The sequence below is a fragment of the Arachis hypogaea genome, chromosome 8 (genome assembly GCF_003086295.3).
Source record: "Arachis hypogaea cultivar Tifrunner chromosome 8, arahy.Tifrunner.gnm2.J5K5, whole genome shotgun sequence".
In the NCBI taxonomy this organism is placed as follows: domain Eukaryota; kingdom Viridiplantae; phylum Streptophyta; class Magnoliopsida; order Fabales; family Fabaceae; genus Arachis; species Arachis hypogaea.
Window position 1 is genome coordinate 30359946 of NC_092043.1, and position 20732 is coordinate 30380677.

Sequence of the window (20732 nt, forward strand, 5' to 3'; positions counted from 1 at the left end):
TATATAGAAGTCCCTAAAATACAAAATTATTTACTTAGCAGAGTATTTGAAACAATGAAATACAAAAACAATCAGGTGAATCAAAATGACCACAAATACTTAACCGAATTCAATTCATGTGATGAATAATACGTGATAAATATTCAATTATCAAGAAAAATATTTCTGCATGCACAATGCTTCAAATCAACACATTATCATTGTGTCTGTTGCTTCCTTAGAAATCCGGTCTAGTATCATCTTCTTTGTCCAATAGGCCACCCATGGTGCCGGGGGAGCATCAAGTCCATCCAAGTGAGGGAACTTGGTTTCATGGAAGTAAATCAGCATCAATACAAAAACACAGCCCTCAAAGGACTGTTTCTTTCCCTTTCTCTTGTTTTCGATTCCCTTTCTCAAGAAGCTGAGCACATGACATACCCATCCCACTGTTGGATGTTGTCCGCACAAAAGATAGGCGGCTTATTGATCACGGAGGCCATGATTACCGTCGTCCACAGTAAGAAGCACTTCTGTATGAAGACGACAAAAGTCCTGCAGAATTTTTGCCGGTTCTTTGTTGCGGTTTTTTATAACCCACAAACTAACCGGATAGTGCACCAGGTCGTACCAAGTAATACCTTACGTGAGTAAGGGTCGATCCCACGAGAATTGATGGATTAAGCAACAATAGTGTTTGATAGGATTAGTTATACAAATAAAAAATAGTGTTGGGAGTTCAAAGAGTATTAAACAGCAAATTTGGAATATTAAAGACAGGCAGATAAATAAGTTGGGAATAAAATATTGAGAAAACAGTTAAGGCTTCAAAGTTATCTATTTTTCCGGATTGATTTTTCTTACTAACTATTTTAATCATGCAAGATTTAATTCATGGCAAACTATATGTAACTAGACCCTAATTCCTTAGACCTTCCTAGTCTCCTCTAAAATTCATTAACTACCAATTCCTTGGTCAATTAATTCCAATTAGAGGGTGATGATCAATTTCTAGTTTATATGCCAAAAGAATCCTAATTATCCAAAAATAAGGGGATTATATGTCACGTATCCCGTTAAATACAAACAATTAGAAATTCAGTATAATATGTTTTCAAGCTGTTGTTCAAGTAAAGAGCTTTTCCAAGTTTTACAAGACTCAATTAGAACATGGGTCATACTTCTGTTCCACCCATATTCATAAAATAAAGAGCGAAAACAATGAAGGATTAGTTGCTCATGGTTCAGAGAAGAAAAATAAGGGTTCTGGTAAAATGTACTGTGTTCCCATCTGATGGCATCTAAATTCCTATTTATAACTAATCCTAATAAATTTAAAATCTAATTATCTAAAATTTAAAATAATATATTTTCCTAAAAATAAGATTTTGGAAAGGGTAGTGCTAGGGAGTCAATAGTCTAAGTGTACAATGTGTACAATGGGCTAAATCTTTAGTCCATGAATAAAATGAACATCATCCACACTATCCAGAATAACCATCCGAATACCAGGGATAATAAACATCTCATGTCATAAAATCACTCATCCTAAAAACTTAAGTTAATTTTGGAGTTCATCAAGGATCAAACCTTTGACCTTTTGGATCTAGAACTCTAATACCATGTCATGAATCCACTTATCCCAAAAGCGTAACCTGACATGACAATGTAACACTAATGATCATATCTCTAATACTTCCTAAACCTCCATTGTACACATTGTACGTTTAGACTATTGGCTCCCTATACTTTTCCTTTTGGAAATTGTGCTTAAATTGATCATTAACACTACTGGTTATTTTTTAGTTAATTAAGTATGGTGAGTAATGGAAAAGAGAGTTGCCAGAAGCAACAAGAAGTCCAAAATTTAGCAATAGAAAACATTTCTTATATAACATCTACTAATCACAACGGTTCAAAGACTATTTTACGGTAATGGATAAACTTTTAACATCAAACGTCGAAAATTCGTCGAGATTTTTTTTATCCCCCTCAATCCAATGGTAAATTAGTAATTTTGCTTGTAGAAAAAAAATTTACCGGTGAATCTTTCTATTAAATCTATTAGAACATTTATCACATAAAAATCAACATTTTTAAATTTTAATAACACTTGTAATAATACATCAATAATCATCAAATTATTTTACATTACACACGAACATATATATATATATATATATATATATATATATATATATATATATATATATATATATATATATATAAAAGCAGTATAAAACTTAAGGATCATAAGACAAATTGACACGCATAATAAGTTGTGATATTACAAATGAAGTACACATGCTTTATTATTATTATTATTATTATTATTATTATTATTATTATTATTATTATTATTATTATTATTATTATTATTATTATTATCAATTGATGAAGACATAGTCGGTGATGCCAGGAAAATGGATATTCATGAAGTATTGTTCCCAATCAATAACTTTTGGATCAAAGTAAAACAGATCCATCTCTATCCTTCCTTCCCTTGCCGTTGCCAATAACTTGTCTGTGTTCGTATTATCAAATCTGTTTGCAAAACAAATTAATATATAATTAAACCAATATTATTAAATAAGAATAATAATCAATATTATTTAAATTTAGCTGATAATTAATATAACGATGAACTTACATGCCATTAAAAAATACGTAAGGCTTGTAAAGATCAACGAGCCGCATAACACCATGGATCTTTCTATAAAGTTCATGATACGTTTTTTGGAAATACTTGCCTGATGCTTTGTTCACCAGTTGTAATCCCTGTCAAGTAATGCATGCATGCAAACTCCGTAAAACTCTATTCCCTAATTAAAATCAAAGTATATTTTTATGAAAAGGTAAAACCTTCAATGGAAGCAAGTAGCGAATGAACATGTATCTGCGGAAGCTTGCCATGTTATTCAATATGGTAACTTTGCCAACTCTGATAGGCTTTCCCTTTTTATTGATCCAAGGTTTTGCAGTGAAATATTTGAAGGAATAGTCACGGAGATCGCCGTATTTCACAGGGTTGCTAACAGAGGAGCCCACATGGTATATGATGTTATCATAATTACTACTATAACCTTCATTTCCATGTGCCACCATAGCCACTATCATTGCATTCACTACCATGTCAGCCGGTATCTGCATATCAAATTCATTAATAAGATTAAAAATTACTACCATCAAATTTAATTTGATGGTTACAATATTAGAGATATAATTATTTATATATTTTTTTATTAATTTTATCTAAGTGGCTTAAAAAATAAGTAATGACTACTAATAAATCAAATTTTTGTTGATATATATGTTGGGTTACTATGAAAAGTTCTTGAAAAAATTAGAGAGTAATCAAGTAAGATAACATAAGATAGAAAGAAATTATATCTAACTAAAAACTTTAAAAAAGTAAGTTAATGAATCTCTTATCTTATAAATTTCTTACTCTTTTTTATTCTTTTTAATGTGAGACAAATTTTATATCCTCTTCACACTTACAACATTAACAAGTAGTAATATTAATTGTATGATAGTTTAATACTTGGTTTTGACTATTGATGAATGGGATAGTAAATTCATATTTAATAGTTTGATCAAGTTACTCACCGCATCAAAAACTTTCTTAAGATCTGCAAGGAAGCAGGATAATTTTCCTTTACCGTAAGCAAGAATCATACTGTCTATGGTTCTGCGCCACGTAAAAAAGTAATATGAAAGTGCATGAAATGTATAACAATTTAAGGAAATGTAACATAAGAGGAGGCATAAAATTGATAGATCAATATTTCATTCGTACCTTGCACCTTCGATCCAACCTGGAAAAGGTTCTTTATAAGTGCTAACAATCATGGTAGGACGCACAATAACAATAGGTATGTTTTTCTTTGAAATTTGTATAAGCATTTCACCCATGGCCTTTGTAAATACATATGTGTTTGGCCAACCATATAGATTTGCTCTGAAAATAAATTAAGATACAGTATAACCATAAACTATTAGCCCTGAGTTTTGTGGTAATTGGTGAAATATAATTATCAATCCATTATAATTTTCAAACATAAAGTAAATTAAATGAATAATTATGTAGTGATATAACGGAAAGATAGAAACTCAGATGTAATTGTCGTAGTTAATAATTGAAAATTATTAATAATTTTATAAGTTTAATTAAATTGTCATCTAATCATTCAGGAAAATTTTTTTAAATTTAAAATTTTCAAAAAATTTTAAAAATAGCTTTAATATTTAATTTTTTTTAATTTTATCTTTAATATTTTTTTATATGTTTTAATTTTAGCTTTATTTTAATTATTATAATTTAGTGTAGTATAATGTAATTTAAATATTTTAATTTATTATAATTTAATTTTTTATTTCAGGTATTTTAAATTCTACTTTAATTAGTATCATTTTAATTTAAGTGATATTATTATGAACATAAAATTAAATTACAATAAATTAAAATATTTAAATTATATTAAAATATTTAAATATAGTATAAAATGAAAGAGTAAAAAATTGCCTTTTATACATGTGACCACACCCTTCATACATATCGCCTAGCTAATATAAGACTTATTAGGTGATCTACGTCCCAAAAGTGGATTTGTGTAATTAAAAATATTTTCTTTGTTTAAAATAAAGAATGATTTTAATTCATTTAAAAAAAATTCTGATAATAATTAATAAGTAGCTAGTAGACTAGTAGAGTAATTTAATTCAAACCTTTGGATGCCTAATTCCTTCATGGCGAGTTTAATGTGATGTTCAGAGGCTCCTTGTTCTCGAAGCTGATTGAGTTTTTGTTGCACCAACTTCATTTCCATGTCAATGTCTAATCCTACCACTCCATTCAATGACACACCCATTTCCTGTGGATCCTCTACTACCACTCCTCCTCTCTCGCCACACACGTATGCTAATTCAATATGCCATTCAATTACATCAATTAGTTTTACAAAAATAATATTGTTAATTACACATTTATTAATTAATAGCAATAGATGTTGAAATTTAGTATAATGTACGTAATAAGGAAAGTACTAACCTGTTGATACGTGAAGAAGCACTTTGAGCTTAGTACATTTCTTAGCGAAGTTCAATACATGCTTAACTCCGAATGTGTTAATACCCAATGCAACATCGTATCTGCATTTAATAACAATAATAAGATCATAAATTTCCAAGAAATGTATGTTGTTATTTTGTGGTTATATACGAAATTTAATGATCTCAAATTGATATATATTTATACAAAAATATTTGGTAACAAAAATAAATTAATAAAAAATAATTAGAATTTATCTCATTTAATATTTATTAATTATTATAATAATTAATAAATACTAAATAAAATAAGTTAAAACTGTTTTTCTTGTCTCTTTTAACATTACTGATATTTATATACCTTTCATCAAAGTTAGTAGTTGCAGCAATATTAACTATAATATCAGTTTGATTGCAAATATGATCCATTAGAATGGAGTCCTTCAAATCCAAGTCCTGTTTAGAAATGTCTCCTGGTACCACACTCAACTTTTCTGACACAAAGGAATTGAACTTTGTACCCAACTTTTCCTTTAGCAATCTAAACAACTCCTTTTCTACGATCTACATACATATAAAAATGTAAGCATACAACACAGGAATATCAACTATGATAGACATATTTTGAATTTTGAAAAAGATTATAGAATAATATACAAATACATGCATGCACATACATCAAAATATAAGATAAATTAAAAAAACAAATAGAAGATATATAATATATATTTGTCACCTCATGGTGCAAGCGATGAGTAGCAGATTCAATATCGGTAGCTCTCAAAAGAAGGTAAAGTTTTTTCACATTTGATTGACATCTTAGTATCTTCTCCACAAAAACTATAAATTCATAACAATTAGTAATTAATTAATTAAAAGCATATGGAATTAAAAAAAAGTTGCATTGTTTTACAACACATATCACTACTTTTTGCAAGGAAGCCAGTGGCACCAGTGACTAGAATGGTCTTGTCCTCAAGGAAATGCAATACGCTTCCCAATTCCATTTGAGATAATTAAGTAGTTCTTCTTATGATGAGAAGGAGAAAATAATGAAAATAATGAACCAAAATAATGTGTTAGACTATAGATAATATGATTACACATGCATGCCCACAAGGTTTGCTTTGATTCTTTTATTGCACTCTTCTCTTGGTGTTCATATTTATAGGGGAAGCCAAGCACCTCTCATTTCCTACCAATCTAACAAAAAATATCTCCAATTCCGATGCATGAACTATTTTAGAATAAAATCAAGTGAGAGAATATAAAATGAGAAGATATCACATCTAATTTAAAATTTTAAGATAATAAATTAACGAGTTTCTTATTTTATAAACTCTTTATTATTTTTTATTTTTTTCAATGTAAGACAAATTTTATACACTACTTCTCACACTTGCAATATTAATATGAACTTGACCGTGATGTAAATGCATGGGACACACTCATTGTCGCAAAATTGAGAAGTGTGAATGTCACACACTCACACTCTATTAATTCGTTCACCGAACCTACCTAAATTATTATAATTAATTAAGTACATATGAAAATGCACGTGAAAAACTGAAAATATATGGCTCATGAGAAACAGATTTGTGTCTCCAATCAACGGTCAAATTTGTGGAGCCTATCCCTGTTGTTAAATTATTCACGACCCATGAAAAGAAAAAAAAAATTTTCAGTATTATTACGATTCCTTTTATATTTTCGCGTTACTTAATTAGAATTTAGAGCAGGTTTAATGTTCAATCTTTCAAGGAGTAAGCAACTTAGACATTAAGTTAAAATTACCAAAAAAGAAAAAAAGCCTTAGAGATAGTGATTGGAGACTAGAAGTAGCTAGTGGCATTTGAATTGTTTGGATTCAAACTAACAAAGTAATCGCTGCTTTGTCACATAGAGGGAAAAATCGTTCATTTAATTTAAAAGAAAAGTACAAACAAATCTCAAACTTTTTATCGTGAAAACAATTAATCTTTTTACTAGATTTGACTACTAATAAATCATCAACTTTTGTAAACAGATAACACGTAAGTTTTTGCTCATGATTTTTGGATAAGATTTCGAGAGACCTATATTTCTCCTGACTATAACTTACGTGTAATTAATTAAATCTGATAAGGGACTTAATTAATTATTTTCGTGATAAAAGATTAGAAATTTATTTATTATTTATTTATTATTTATTTAATCCTATTTGATAACTAATGTTCAGAAAATTTAAACTAAACTTCATAACCAAATAATTTTTGGGGTTTATCATTAGTCGCTCTTTTCTAAATAGGAATTAAAATTTTGGTTTAAAATGGTTAAAAATAATAGACTAACCTGAAAAAAAGATTTGTATATTATTGAGTGTATTCAAGTTGTCTATTCAAGTTGTCTGAAATGATACAATATGAAAGGATATTTATAGGTACTAAGAGAATCGTAATAATAAGGACGTAATCTCCTATAATAAATATTCAGATGTACTAATACTAATTGATTCTAATTGATCCTAATAATATTCTAACATCCCCCTTCAAACTCAAGTGACAACTTGAGTTTGAAACTTATTTAAAACAACGAAATAAAGAGAAAAAAAACTGCATAAACTGATAAAACGGGTGCAGACGAAATTGCCGGAAGGAAGCGCAGACGGAACTGCCGCTTGTCTGAAGGAAGCGCAGATGGAACTGCCGCAATCGAAAGAAAGTGCAGAGAGAACTGCCAAAAAGAAATGCAGACGGAACTGCCGCAAATGAAACTGCCACAAGAAAATGCAGACGAAATTGCCACGAGAGAACACAAACAAAACTGTTGCGAGTGAACGCACACAGAACTGCTGCGAGAGAACGCACACGGAACTGCCATGAGAGAACGCAGACGGAACTGCCAGAAAGAGAGCAAAAACTATATGATTTTTTCATGAGAATAGGAAAACAGCGGATGACATTGGTGTTTGATCATTCGACTCGAAAAGACACAAGACAGAGAGAATAGGCTAGTCGGTGAGGTGAGAAAGTATCAAAGGAGTGACAAAAGGAAAAGAATAATGGCATAGAAAAAAATATAAAAACTACGATGATTTCACCGCAAGGAAAACAACCTATTCTCTTCAAGGAGGATACCATGGCTCTGATACCATGATAGAAATAATAGACTAACCTGAAGAAAAGATTTGTGTATTATTGAGTGTATTCAAGTTGTCTATTCAAGTTGTTTGGAATGATACAATATGAAAGGGTATTTATAGGTACTAAGAGAATCGTAATAATAAGGGCGTAATCTCCTATAATAAATATTCAGATGTACTAAATAATACTAATTGATCCTAATTGATCCTAATAATATTCTAACAACAATATAAATTTAATTTTGATATATTATTAATATAAAATATTTTAACACATGCATCTAATCATATAATACAATATTAACAATAATTAGGACTGACAATGGGTAGGGTAGGGTTAGACCCTATCCTAACCCTACCCGCGGGTTGAAAATTTTATTAAAATTCTACCCTACCCTATCCGCGGGTTGAGAATCTCTCAACCCTAACCCTATCTGCACCCTAAAATTCTAAATCCTACCCTACCCTACATGCAAAAATATCAAATTTTTTCAAAGTAAATATAAAATTCAATCATTTTGAATTTTATACATATTAATAACATAAAAAATAAAAAACTAATACTCTAAATTATTAAATTAACTAACTAGTTTAGTGGTTGTTTACTTATTATAAGTCATTATATAAGGAAGATTGTGGGTTCAATTCTCAATTCTTTTACTATATACCTAATTTTTTTATAAAAAATATGTGTTATATATGAGGTGCGGGTAAGGTAGGTTATACCCTAAATCCGTACCCTATCCTACCAATACCCGGACCGTACCCTATCCTATCCGCAGCGGATCGGGTAACCTACCCTACTCGAACGGATTGGATACCCACGGGTAAAGTATGAATTGCCAGCCCTAACAATAATAACTATTTTTTATATTAATTGTATGAATAATAATTTAAAAGAATAGATATAATTAAATATTTAATTAAACTTTTAAAATATTAAGAAAAAAGTTGACGTAACAGTTATATACACTACGATTCGTAGTGATTTTGATTTTGTTCACTTTTGGAGAGAAATGATTCGTAGTGATTGACGCCACAATCTCAAAGAAAACGTGACAGAATTTATCGTATTTCATTTTCTACCAAATAAATTAAATTGGATTTGACAAATAACAAGAAGAAAGTGCATTCCTTTTTGGTAAGATTGTATGTACCTATAAATCACTGTTAAATTCTTAGTATAGGAGTTTCTTCGATAAAAAGAGAAAATAAATTGTGAAATGAAAAAGCATACAATGAAGGCAAATGTGAAAGCGTCCAGCTTTCAGCAAGAATAAAAGAACATAAAATAAAACGCCAAGGCAATTATGCACAACTATGTTCAACCACTCCGCTATTGCAATTGGACTACACTCTTCTACGTGACTTATTATACAGAGTTTCTTGATAATTGCCCTGTTTTTATTTGACAAATATAGGCTGTCATCAACAACCGTGCATATATATCAAATTATGAATCATGATAATTGGGTATGGCCGGTAATAGTGTTAGTTTATTTGTCGTTAGGAAGTAGTAAATTGAAGATAATAATTTTTTTTTTGGCATAGTAATTTTGTATTGTTCGATAGTTTTTGAGTAAATAATTTATAAATAAATATTTTTTTAGTTAATATTTTAAAATTATGTATGAATTTTGATAGTTTATTTAGTATTTTTTATGTTAATATCTCAAATTTAATAAATATGATGTAAATAAAATAGGTTATAACAAAAAAAATGGTATAAATTATTATAGTTGGTCAGTTTTTTCTTTTAATTTATATATAAAATTGTGGCAGTTTAAAAATTAGAGCGACTGTTTACGAAAATAAATTATAATAAAGAAAATAGGTTTACAAACTGTTAGTATTAGATTTTGCAACAATTTAAAACCGCTACTAATAGCAAAAACAATTGCTGTTATATATCCTCCTTGTCCTTTGTAGTGAACGATAATAGTTATTTAGATACTGATATATATTTTTTTAGATAATTTAATTAAATATATTAAATTATTTAATATTTTTTACTATTATTTTGTATAAAAATATTTTTATATAAATAATTATTTTATTTTCTTGTGTTAGTGCTAGTTGAATAGCTAATAATAATATTATTTTATTTAAATTAGTATTCTTTTCCATGAACTACGCAAAAGGTTATATTAAACATATTATTTATTAGTATGATTATACATTATAGATACAGAACTGTGTCAATGTAAGTTATAACTTGTGGATTGAGTGTTTCAAGATTTTGTATTGGGAGGAGTTTTACTTCCATTCTATCTTTTTAGATTCAGTAAGAATAATAAAATAATTCAGTAACAAATATTGATGGAATACATAATTTATTTACAGTAAATAAAAGATGGAAATAAAAATTAATTGAAGTAGTTTTTTGTTTTCCTAAATTTAGTTCGTAAATTTTCTCTCTACTACTGAACAACAATAGTAAAAACAAATTTGAATAGGCTTGAAAGAAGAGAAAGTAATATAATGTAGTCTTGGAATATATATTGAGTGATTTATAATTTTTTTTTCATATGTCAGTTGAGTACTTTTTAATGATGATGAAGAATTTAACGTTTTAGAAATTAATTTGAGAGTTAAAATTATCATTCGATTTAAAATAAAAAAAATTTTGTGTAGAGCAGTTTAAAAAAAATTACTTGTAATTAATTTGATCAATTAAAAATTTTTAAATACTTCAATAATGTGTTCAAAATGCAAAAATAATAACGGAATAATACGTCTTGGTACAATGTGATTTCGCTCTTGAGATTTGGTCTTTTTCTCCTTTTGTGAATGCTAGTTATAGTGTGAAATAAAACCATAATAAAATTTGCACTTTGTTAGCAAATGGCAAGTATAGACATTGAAAGATAACAATTTTGCGTTGAACTTCGTGGAAGACGAGAAATTTGGAGGTCTTTGAAAATGAAAAGCTGACGACAACAATAATTATGGAAATAACAAAAAAATTTCAGCAAGAAATGACTTAAATTATAGAGCATCGTTTTTTGTAAATCTCCAATTTCTTCTATTAATTTTTTTATTAATATTTGGTATATGTTTAATGAAAATTTTCTTTTTTTTATATTTATAATAAATAGTATATATTTTTTTCACAAAGCAATATAATTCCATATCTTTAAAGAAAAAAAACTCGTGAATTGACTATTTTAATTCACCAAAATTATGGGTTAAGCTAGTAAAATTTAAACGTATATAAAAATTTTTAATTTTGATTTTTGAATAAACTTGTGTAACCCATGATTTACTGTATAATTCGTGAGTTAAGCGAATTGTTCTTTTTTTTTTCTTTTTTAATCTTTATAAAACAATAATATTATATATAAGTCTTTTTTTTTTAAGAAAGACACTAAATTTGTTTGATTACTTCAAATCAAAATTTAATTTAATTTTTCATAAATAGCTATTTTTATGTTTTATTCTCAAGCTTTCCTTAAGGCCGTCAAGTAAGCCTGAGTATAGTGTTTTAAGAAAAATATATTTTCAACTGAAATATATACATAAATCTAAAACTAATTAAATATATAGTTGATACAATATATTAGATAAAACTAATTAAGTATAATAAATCAAGCTATTAATACTCAAATAAATTAAATTAAATAGTTGATCGAATAAATTTATTCTCTATTATCTATCTATTATTTTATTATATATTTCTAATTTTACAACCAAAATGTGGCACATCTCACTTTTTCATTATAATTGAAATTAAATTTTTTCCTTTAAAATTAAAGAATTCTCCTCTACTCCTTACTAATTTTACAACCAAAATGTGCCACATGTCACTCTCTCATTGTAATTGAAATTAAATATTTCCCTCCAAAATTAAGGAGAATTCTTCCCTCCTCTATACTAATTTTACAACAAAAAGATGTCTCATATCACTCTCTCATTGCAATTGAAATCAAATCTTTTTCTCTAAAATTAAAGAATTCTCTCCTCCTCCTTCTTCCTTTCTCTTATCTCTCTCATTCCTTCAACCACTCTATCTATTTTATATATCATTATCAATATCAATGACTAATTACTAATTTAACAATAAAAATGTGTAACATGATATTCTTTAATTACATTAAAATTAAAATTAAAATATTAAAATTGAAACTAAAATATATATCTATATTATGTATCATATATTACTATCTAATTTAATAATCAAAGGTGTCATATTAAAATTGAGAGAAAATATTTTTCTCCAAAATTAATAAACTCCCTTTCTAAATTCTCTCATCTACCTCTCTCTATTTTTCTATTTCTCTTTACCATTTTTACTCTATATATAATTTATATTTTATATTAGTAATTTGACAAATCAAAACATGTCATCCGATATTTTTTATTACAATTAAAATAAAATTTTTTCTTTCAAAATTAACAAACTCTCACTCTCACTCTCATTCTTCATCTTTATCTTTCTCTCTCTTTTCTCTCATTCTTTATTTTTTCTACATTTTTGTTTTACAGAAAAAATTAACAAAATAATATAATTCAAATAAAAAATTAGACATTTTTATATAAAAATAATAACTAAAAATTTTGTTATTTGATTTTTTATTTATAGAGACCTTGGTCTTCTTATTAGTCACAGACTTTTGTCAACCTATGACTTTTTTTGTAAAAATAGTTTGATTTTATATATAAATCTTTTGTGTCATACATAATCTATACTGTCGGAATAAAATGGACTGTAACTTTAAAAAAATTATATTCCCGTAATATTATTATGTATAAAAATATTAATTAATTATAAAATTTAATTAATCAAGTAAAATAAATTAAAAAACCTTAAAAAATTATGTCAATTTCATTAGTAAAAACATTAAAAAATTAACCCTAAGTAATCAAGATTTATCTTATTTAATATTTATTAATTATTATATTTTGTAGTATTATAAGTTTTGGTTGTTTTTTTATTTTTATTTTTCTAGCATTATGGATATTGTTAATTATTAGTATCCTAAGTTTCTTGCCATATATCAATAAGCAACTTACACGACATTGAAGAACAAGGCTTGTAAAGATGAACCAAGCGCATAGCAATTTGGATCTTCCTTTTATTCTCAAGATACATTCCCTTAAACCTATGGCACAACATTGCATTGGCTAGCTTTTGTCCCTACATATATAATATAATAAAAAAATTATCACATGTTCTGTCTGTCAAAACAGAAACATGATATTGCTTGGGTGAACAGATAATCAAAAGTTTAGAATTATCCTGTAGTCAGTGTAAAAAAAGACTAAAATAACTTTAATTTTTGGAATATATTGACAAAAAATATTGGTTTAAAAATATCGACTGTGGTTCGCAGCTAATATAACATTTAAAGGTGGAGCAGTGACCATAGAAAATTAGAAATAATGGGCCTTAAGTACTGTTTGCAAATCCAAATAAATAGAAATTAATCGTTACATTTGCATCTAAAATATTTTGCTAATAATTATTGGATACAACTAATATTCATTTTTTTCAATAAAAAATACTTTTATTATAGGTATATAATTATTAAAACAATCTAAGTATGGTGACAAATTTTAATAGTAAGTCATTTCATTTAGGAGTGGCAGCATGCATTTTAATTGCAAATATCTAATTTGGTTGAAATAAGTTTAGACGTGGATTGAGTTTCAATTCTATCTCATCAATCTGCATTTTATATATGTATATATTATAAAAAATATATTATAGGTGGGTATTAAACTAAGAACCTCTCACTTAATACAAAATTAGTATTTTTATTCATAATAACATTATGAGAATATAAATTTTTTAAAGTTATGGTCCATTTTGTTCTCACAGTATAGATTATGCATGACACAAAAAATTTATAAAATCAAACTACTTTTATAAAAAAAGTCGTAGGTTGACAAAAGTCTCTAACTAAAAAGACCAAAGTATATGTAGATAAAAAATTAAATAATAAGATTTTTAGTTATTATTTTTATATGAAAAAGTATAATTTTTTATTAATAATTAATTTTAACATTCATTATCTAAAATTTAAAACAATTTAACGTTTATATTTTTGTGTTTAACTATGTATTAACTATTAAATCTGTTGCACAAACAAAATAATTAATTTTATACTTGTTATTTAAAAATAATATTTTTCTCTCTATGTATATAAAAATATAATTAGATATTAGCATAAAAAAAATATACTGATAGTTATAAAATTAGCTCAAAATTAATTTTTTTAAAATAATTGAATCTTGATTCTAACTTTTAACTATAACATTAGTATTCTCTATAAATTATATGTAATAAATATTTGAAAGAAGAGAAATAAAAATATAGATTAAAAAGATAAGTGGTGAACATTTAAAATTAAATAAAAAACTAAAAAATTATGTATATAATAACAATAATAATATTTTTTATTTAAATTATATTATTTTGTTAATTTTATTTTCTGTAGAAGAGAAAGATAGAAAAAATAGAGAATGAGAGAAAAGAGAGAGAAAGATAAAAATGAAGAATAAAAGTGAGAATGAGAGTTTGTTAATTTTGGAAGAAAATTTTTTATTTTAATTGTAAAAAAATATCGAATGGCATATTTTGATTTGTCAAATTACTAATATAAAATATAAATTATATATAGAGTAAAAATAGTAGAGAGAAATAGAAAAATGGAGAGAGAGGTAGTTGAGAGAATTTAGGAAGGGAGTTTATTAATTTTGAAAAAAAAATATTTTCTCTCAATTTTAATAAGAGAGTGTCATGTGACACATTTGATTATTAAATTAGATAGTAATACATGATACATAATATAGGTATATTTCAATTTCAATTTTAATATTTTATTTTTAATTTTAATGTAATTAAAGAATGTCATGTTGAACATTTTGATTGTCAAATTAGTAATTAGTCATTGATAATGATATATAAAATAGATATATTGGTTGAAAAAATGAGAGAAATAAAGAAAGGAAGAGGGAGGAGGGGAGAACTCTTTAATTTTAGAAGAAAATATTTGATTTCAATTATAATGAGGGAGTGACATGTGGCACATTTTGGTTGTAAAATTAATAAGGAATAGGGAGGAACTCTTTAATTTTGGAGGGAAAGATTTAATTTCAATTACAATGAGAGAGTGACATATGATACATTTTGGTTGTAAAATTAGTAAAAAGGAGAGGAAAATTCCTTAATTTTGGAGGAAAATGTTTGATTCCAATTGCAATGAGAAAATGACATGTGACACATTTTGGTTGTAAAATTAGAGATATATATAATAGATATAAAAGAAGTTTTTATTATTGAACCAATATCATCAATTAATAATTTAACAATTTTATTTACATAAAAATTAATTCTATTTTAGTAATATATAAATACAACATTATATCATAATATTTTATTTATGTTTATATTATTAATTTAAACAAAGATTTTATGTAAAATTGAACATTTGATGATTATATTGTTTATAAAATGATTGTGTTGTCTTTATTGAATTTTTAATTTACATGCTCGTTAAGTTATATAATAAGGTAAAAGACTATGTTAAACCAAACGAAAGAAGATTTTACATGATTCTTGTAAGACCCATAATTTTCAAAAAAAAAAATAAAAATATTATTATGAGTTAATTTCAATTTATTTATTCATTAAAGATTTTATTTTTAGAAAAATTTTTTTTATTAAAAGTAATTAAATCAAGTTTTGACAAATAAATTAAAAATTTTATTTAATTTTATAATTATTGAATAATTTTTTTTTATATTTAAATTATAGAGATTAACAGTTGTAAAAGAATAAGAATTTTATACAATTTAGTTAAATAATTGAGATTCTAGAATTTAATACTTTAATTTTATAAACAAAGAAAATTAATTATCTTTAATTTTAAATTGGAATACTTAATTAAAATTCAATTAGCAAATTGATAAATAAATAATATTTTTTTAAAATAATTTTAAAGAATTAAATTAGATTTTAAATTTATACATTATATCATAATTTTTATTAGAAATCATGTGTAGCTTTTGAAACGTACTTCATTAACAGCCTTCTTTCACCATTGATTTAACCATTATTATTATTATTATTATTATTATTATTATTATTATTACTCCATCCAGCCACATACACACAAACACACCTATACCTCCCATGTTTCCTTCAATAGCCGCCATTACCCCCTCACCCTTCTAACTCCTTCACATCTGTAACACACACAAACCCACACATACTGAGATAGAGAGAAAAGAAAGGAAAGCGAGAAAAGAGGGCTGAACTGAGAAGGAGGAAGGGAGGGGGACGACCGCCGCCGACGCGTCTTGCCATAGCCACCGCCACCGAGCAGCCGAACCGAGCTAAGAAGGAGAAGAGGCCGCTGTTGTCATCGAGCTCGGTAACGTCCATAGCCGCCGCCGTTGTGCTCCAGCTCGTCGCCGCCATCGCAGACCGCCGCTGCCACCGCGTCACTCATCGCCGTCGCAAGGAAGACCAGGATCGAGGGAGAGAGCCGCGCGAGGAGTCACCGTCGCCGCCGTTCGCGAGAGAGAGAGAGACGCGCTGTGCGGGAGTTGTCGTCGTGGGGTGTGTTGCCATTGAGAAGCCGTCGCCGCCAGATCCGCCGCTGCCGGAGCTTCTGTCCGGGTCCTGCCACTGGAGAACACCTCTGTCGCCACCGAGATCTGCCGCCGTCGCCGTTGTCGGAGTTCTGGTCGTCGCTGTCGTTCGAGGTGGCTGCCGGAGCTGCCGCCAAACCGGTTCAGCGATTGCCGCTCTTTCATTTTCTTAGTTTGGTAAGTATTTATGTTTCGGAAACCCGTGGTAGTATTCTGTTATGTTTGGTTATAAACTCCGAGGTTCTGGTAACGTAGGGTTGTGTTTTGAGCGTCATATGTCGCTCTTAAGTTGCTGTGAGTGCTGCGGAAATGATCAGGGACTGAGTTTGCGGTTGCTGTTGGTTTCGGGTTAAGAGAAATGGTTTCGTTGACGCATTTTAAGCTATGGTTTCGATGAGTCGAGGTAGGGGTTTTTCTTAAAATCTAATTTATATTACAGAGTTGTGATAAATAGATGTTAATGTGAGAGAACATATGCATGTGATTATAATTGCCTTATAAATGTGGTTGTTTGCTGGACTGAATGACTGATTGCTTGACTGCTTGAGTAGTTTGTGATTGCTGAAAAGAAATTAATTTGAAAGGTTATTTAGTTGATTATTATGAGAAATGTCTTTTCTTGGTTTGAAGCTATTTTTGATGATGTAAAGGAATTGCCTTTGGAAGTGGTTTAATTTTGAGTTAGTGACTTTATAAATGATTTAGTATTTGAGCTGATTCGATTTTAAAAAGAGGTTTATTTGTTAGAATTGGTTGATTTGAAAATAATTTGATATTGGAACTGGTTCAATTATGGAAAATGTTTGAGATTTGAAAATGGTTGAGAAAAGGTTTGAGAAATGTTTGGATGGGACCCGAAAAGGGTGGCAGTGTCCAAGTTTTAGAGGAGATGCTGCCGAAATTTATAAAATTGAAAGTTTTATTTAAAGTAATAAAAAAAAGAAGATTAGTTTTTTTTAAGCAATATACGTTTTAAGATTGATTTGTCTATCAAAGAAAGAATTTTGTTTTGGAATCGAGATTGTTAACGAACAGAATGAAAAAGAGGATAATGGGGATTTTCTTTGAAATATGGCTTTGAAATGAACTTGGAAATGAAATTTGGATTGTTGAATGATTATGATATTGAGAATGTTGAGATGTGAACTTTGAATTATTCACAAGGCTTATGAATTTGAAATATCTGAGACACGAGGTTCCCTGGATTAAGTGCCGTGGCTTGCCACCACGTGTACCAGGTTGAAAACTCGATACTCTGTTGACCCTACGACGTAAGTGTGTGACCGGGCACTATATAAATTCCCGGGAATGTTACCCCCATTGAGCAATATTGATTATTTGAGAAAAAGCTATGCATAGACTCTTGGGGATGCACGTCGGGGGACAGTCTAAGTACAATTCAGACTTGTCGGGTTGGCTGGATAACCGACAGATGAGCCTCATCAGCCATAGGACAGGCATGCATCATATGCATTTGTATGCTTTGCTTGGGTTTGAACTTGTTTTGGTTTGCCTAATTGCTAAACTGTTCTTAACTGCTACTTGAACTACTTGCTGTAACTGCTACCTACTTGTGCTTTCCTCGTTTGCCTTGCCTGTGTTTATCCTGGTGTGCTACATTTGAGAATGAACCTTGGTGCTGAATTAATGACTGTGTTGTTTGATTGTGTGGTTGGTTTCTGATTGAGATTTGCTTATGAGAAAGGAAAGACTGAAAATGTTAAACACTGCCTCTTTGAAAAGGTTTTAAACGATTAGCTATTGAATTTTAGAAGTATTTATAAGACAATGATAATCACAGAATCTGAAAATAGTTTTCTTATTGAATATCTTCTTATGACAACTTTGAAACTCCGTGGTGAGACCGTGTGGTTAGGTTCTCACCCCCTACAGCTTTACCTTTTCAGGAACCGGATGAAGAAGCGTTAAGAAGAGTTATACTGCGTTTGGTTGATATGTTGTTGTATTAATTAGATTATTTTACTCCCTCGACTTTGTTATTACAAATTTGTAAGAGGGATAGGATTTGTATGTTTTATATGTATATTATATTATGAGTTATTATGTAAGGAGTCTTGTATATGAATCTATGCCTGTTTGTATTTTTATTAAGATAAAGTGTTTATTTCCGGTTTTCAAGGAAATCAGCGATACAGTGTCGAGTCACAGGCTCCTATTTTAGTATTTAGTATGTAAAGTAGTCGTAATACTCCTTGCTATCAGAGTGGCGCAGCCGGAAGCGTGACTATTGATAGTGAGGGTGTTACAATTCTACCAAAACTAAAAAACGTGACATGGATCATCCAAAAATATACTTTAATATAATTCGAATTAAATTAATTCGAATCGGTTAAAGTAAGAGTAATTTAAATCACTTAAATTCGAATTGGTCCCTGTCAAAGTAATTCGAATGAATTCAATTCGAATTATGCATGAGCGAATCTAAGGAATAATCCGAATCATATTAATTTGAACTACATGCAAACGTGATTCATCGTTTTGACACTCATAATAATTCGAAACAGATTGATTCGAATTGCACACAGTAATTCATACAATTATTTTGATACACCAACAATTATATCTATATGGATCAATGCTAAATTGAATTTAATTAGTTCGATAATATGAGTCTATAAAAAATTACATTTTATAAAATTTAAAAATTTTTATTATGTGATAGGTTAGTAAAAGAGTACATTACAAATTTTTATAATACTCATCGTAACAATGTTTAATTTAAAAATTGTTATTTAAATTTTAGTTTTACTTATTACAAAATGAATAATAACAATAAAAAATTTTAAAAATTATAATAATATATAAATATAAAATTCATCAATTTAAAAATAGAACAATCTAATAATATTAAAAGCCATTTAATTTAAAAATGTAATTTAAAAAATAAATCCTTCGCATATATACATAATTATAAATTTATGATATGATAAATACTTCTCAAAAAAATATTCTAATACTTGATTTCTAAACATCGAATTATTTATTTAATAGTTTAATTTTTATCTAGCCTAATATAATAAAGTATGTTTAAACCTTCTTATTATTATTATTATTATTATTGTAAATAATTTTATAAAATGTGAAAATTTTTTAAAAGATTTTATGGGTACTATAAAAATTTGTAAGTCAATTTATGTAGATCAATTCAAGATACTTTTTATAATACTCATGGCATTTTTTAAGGAAGTTTTATAAAAAAAATTTTGTTGTAATTATTTATTTTGTAACGAATATAACTAAAATTTAAATAACAATTTTTAAATTAAACATTATTATGATGAGTACTGTAAAAATTTGTAATGTACTTTTTTATTAACCTATCACATAATAAAAATTTTTAATCTTTATAAAATGCAATTTTTTTCATAGATTTGTATTATCGAACTAATTGAATTCGATTTAGTATTGGTTCTATATAGATATAATTATTAGTGTATCAAAATAATTGTATGGATTACTATGTGTGCAATTTGAATCAACCTGTTTTGAATTACTATCCGTGGATTTACTCATACATGATTCGAATTGAATCCACTCGAATTACTTTGACAAGAACTAATTTAAATTGAAGTGATTCAAATTACTCTTACTTTAACTAATTCAAATTAATCTCATTCAAATTACATTAAAATATGCTTTTGGGTGATCCCTATTATAATTTTTGTGTTGGTAGAATCACGTCATTTTCTCTTCCATTTAGTTTAATATAACATTTTCTCCTGTATAATAATATTCTATATTTATAAAAATTTGTAAGAAGGATAATATACCCGTGAATTAATTGCATGTAAAGTTAAAGTTAGGTTGTTATCAACCCACTAATAAAATAAGATAAAATTTTAATAATAAATTTAATTCGCTAATAAAATTAAAGTTAAATTCAAATCCTATTATAGTCATTGTCATTCTTAAATTTTCGTTGCATACTCAAAACTTTGCAAATAAATGTTGCATTTTTATATGC

General features: G+C 27.6%; 1 protein-coding gene and 1 long non-coding RNA gene across 2 annotated transcripts; one reads left to right on the top strand and one right to left on the bottom strand.

The window, feature by feature from the left end:
• Window positions 1-2354: 2354 nt before the first annotated feature.
• On the bottom strand, window positions 2355-6148 carry LOC112706899 (fatty acyl-CoA reductase 3-like). The gene is made up of 10 exons (XM_025758415.3): window positions 5957-6148; window positions 5765-5868; window positions 5390-5592; window positions 5030-5130; window positions 4708-4900; window positions 3779-3940; window positions 3589-3670; window positions 2842-3123; window positions 2630-2757; window positions 2355-2523 (listed from the first exon to the last, which is right to left on the bottom strand). The coding sequence occupies exons 1-10, from the start codon at window positions 6033-6035 to the stop codon at window positions 2367-2369; spliced, it is 1491 nt and encodes a 496-aa protein (XP_025614200.1). The 5' UTR covers window positions 6036-6148; the 3' UTR covers window positions 2355-2366.
• A 10081-nt stretch (window positions 6149-16229) lies between these two features.
• LOC112706900 (uncharacterized) lies at window positions 16230-18891 on the top strand. Its single transcript, XR_003155922.3, has 3 exons — window positions 16230-16924; window positions 17003-17150; window positions 18655-18891. It is a non-coding gene; the product is annotated as an uncharacterized lncRNA (long non-coding RNA).
• Window positions 18892-20732: the final 1841 nt, after the last annotated feature.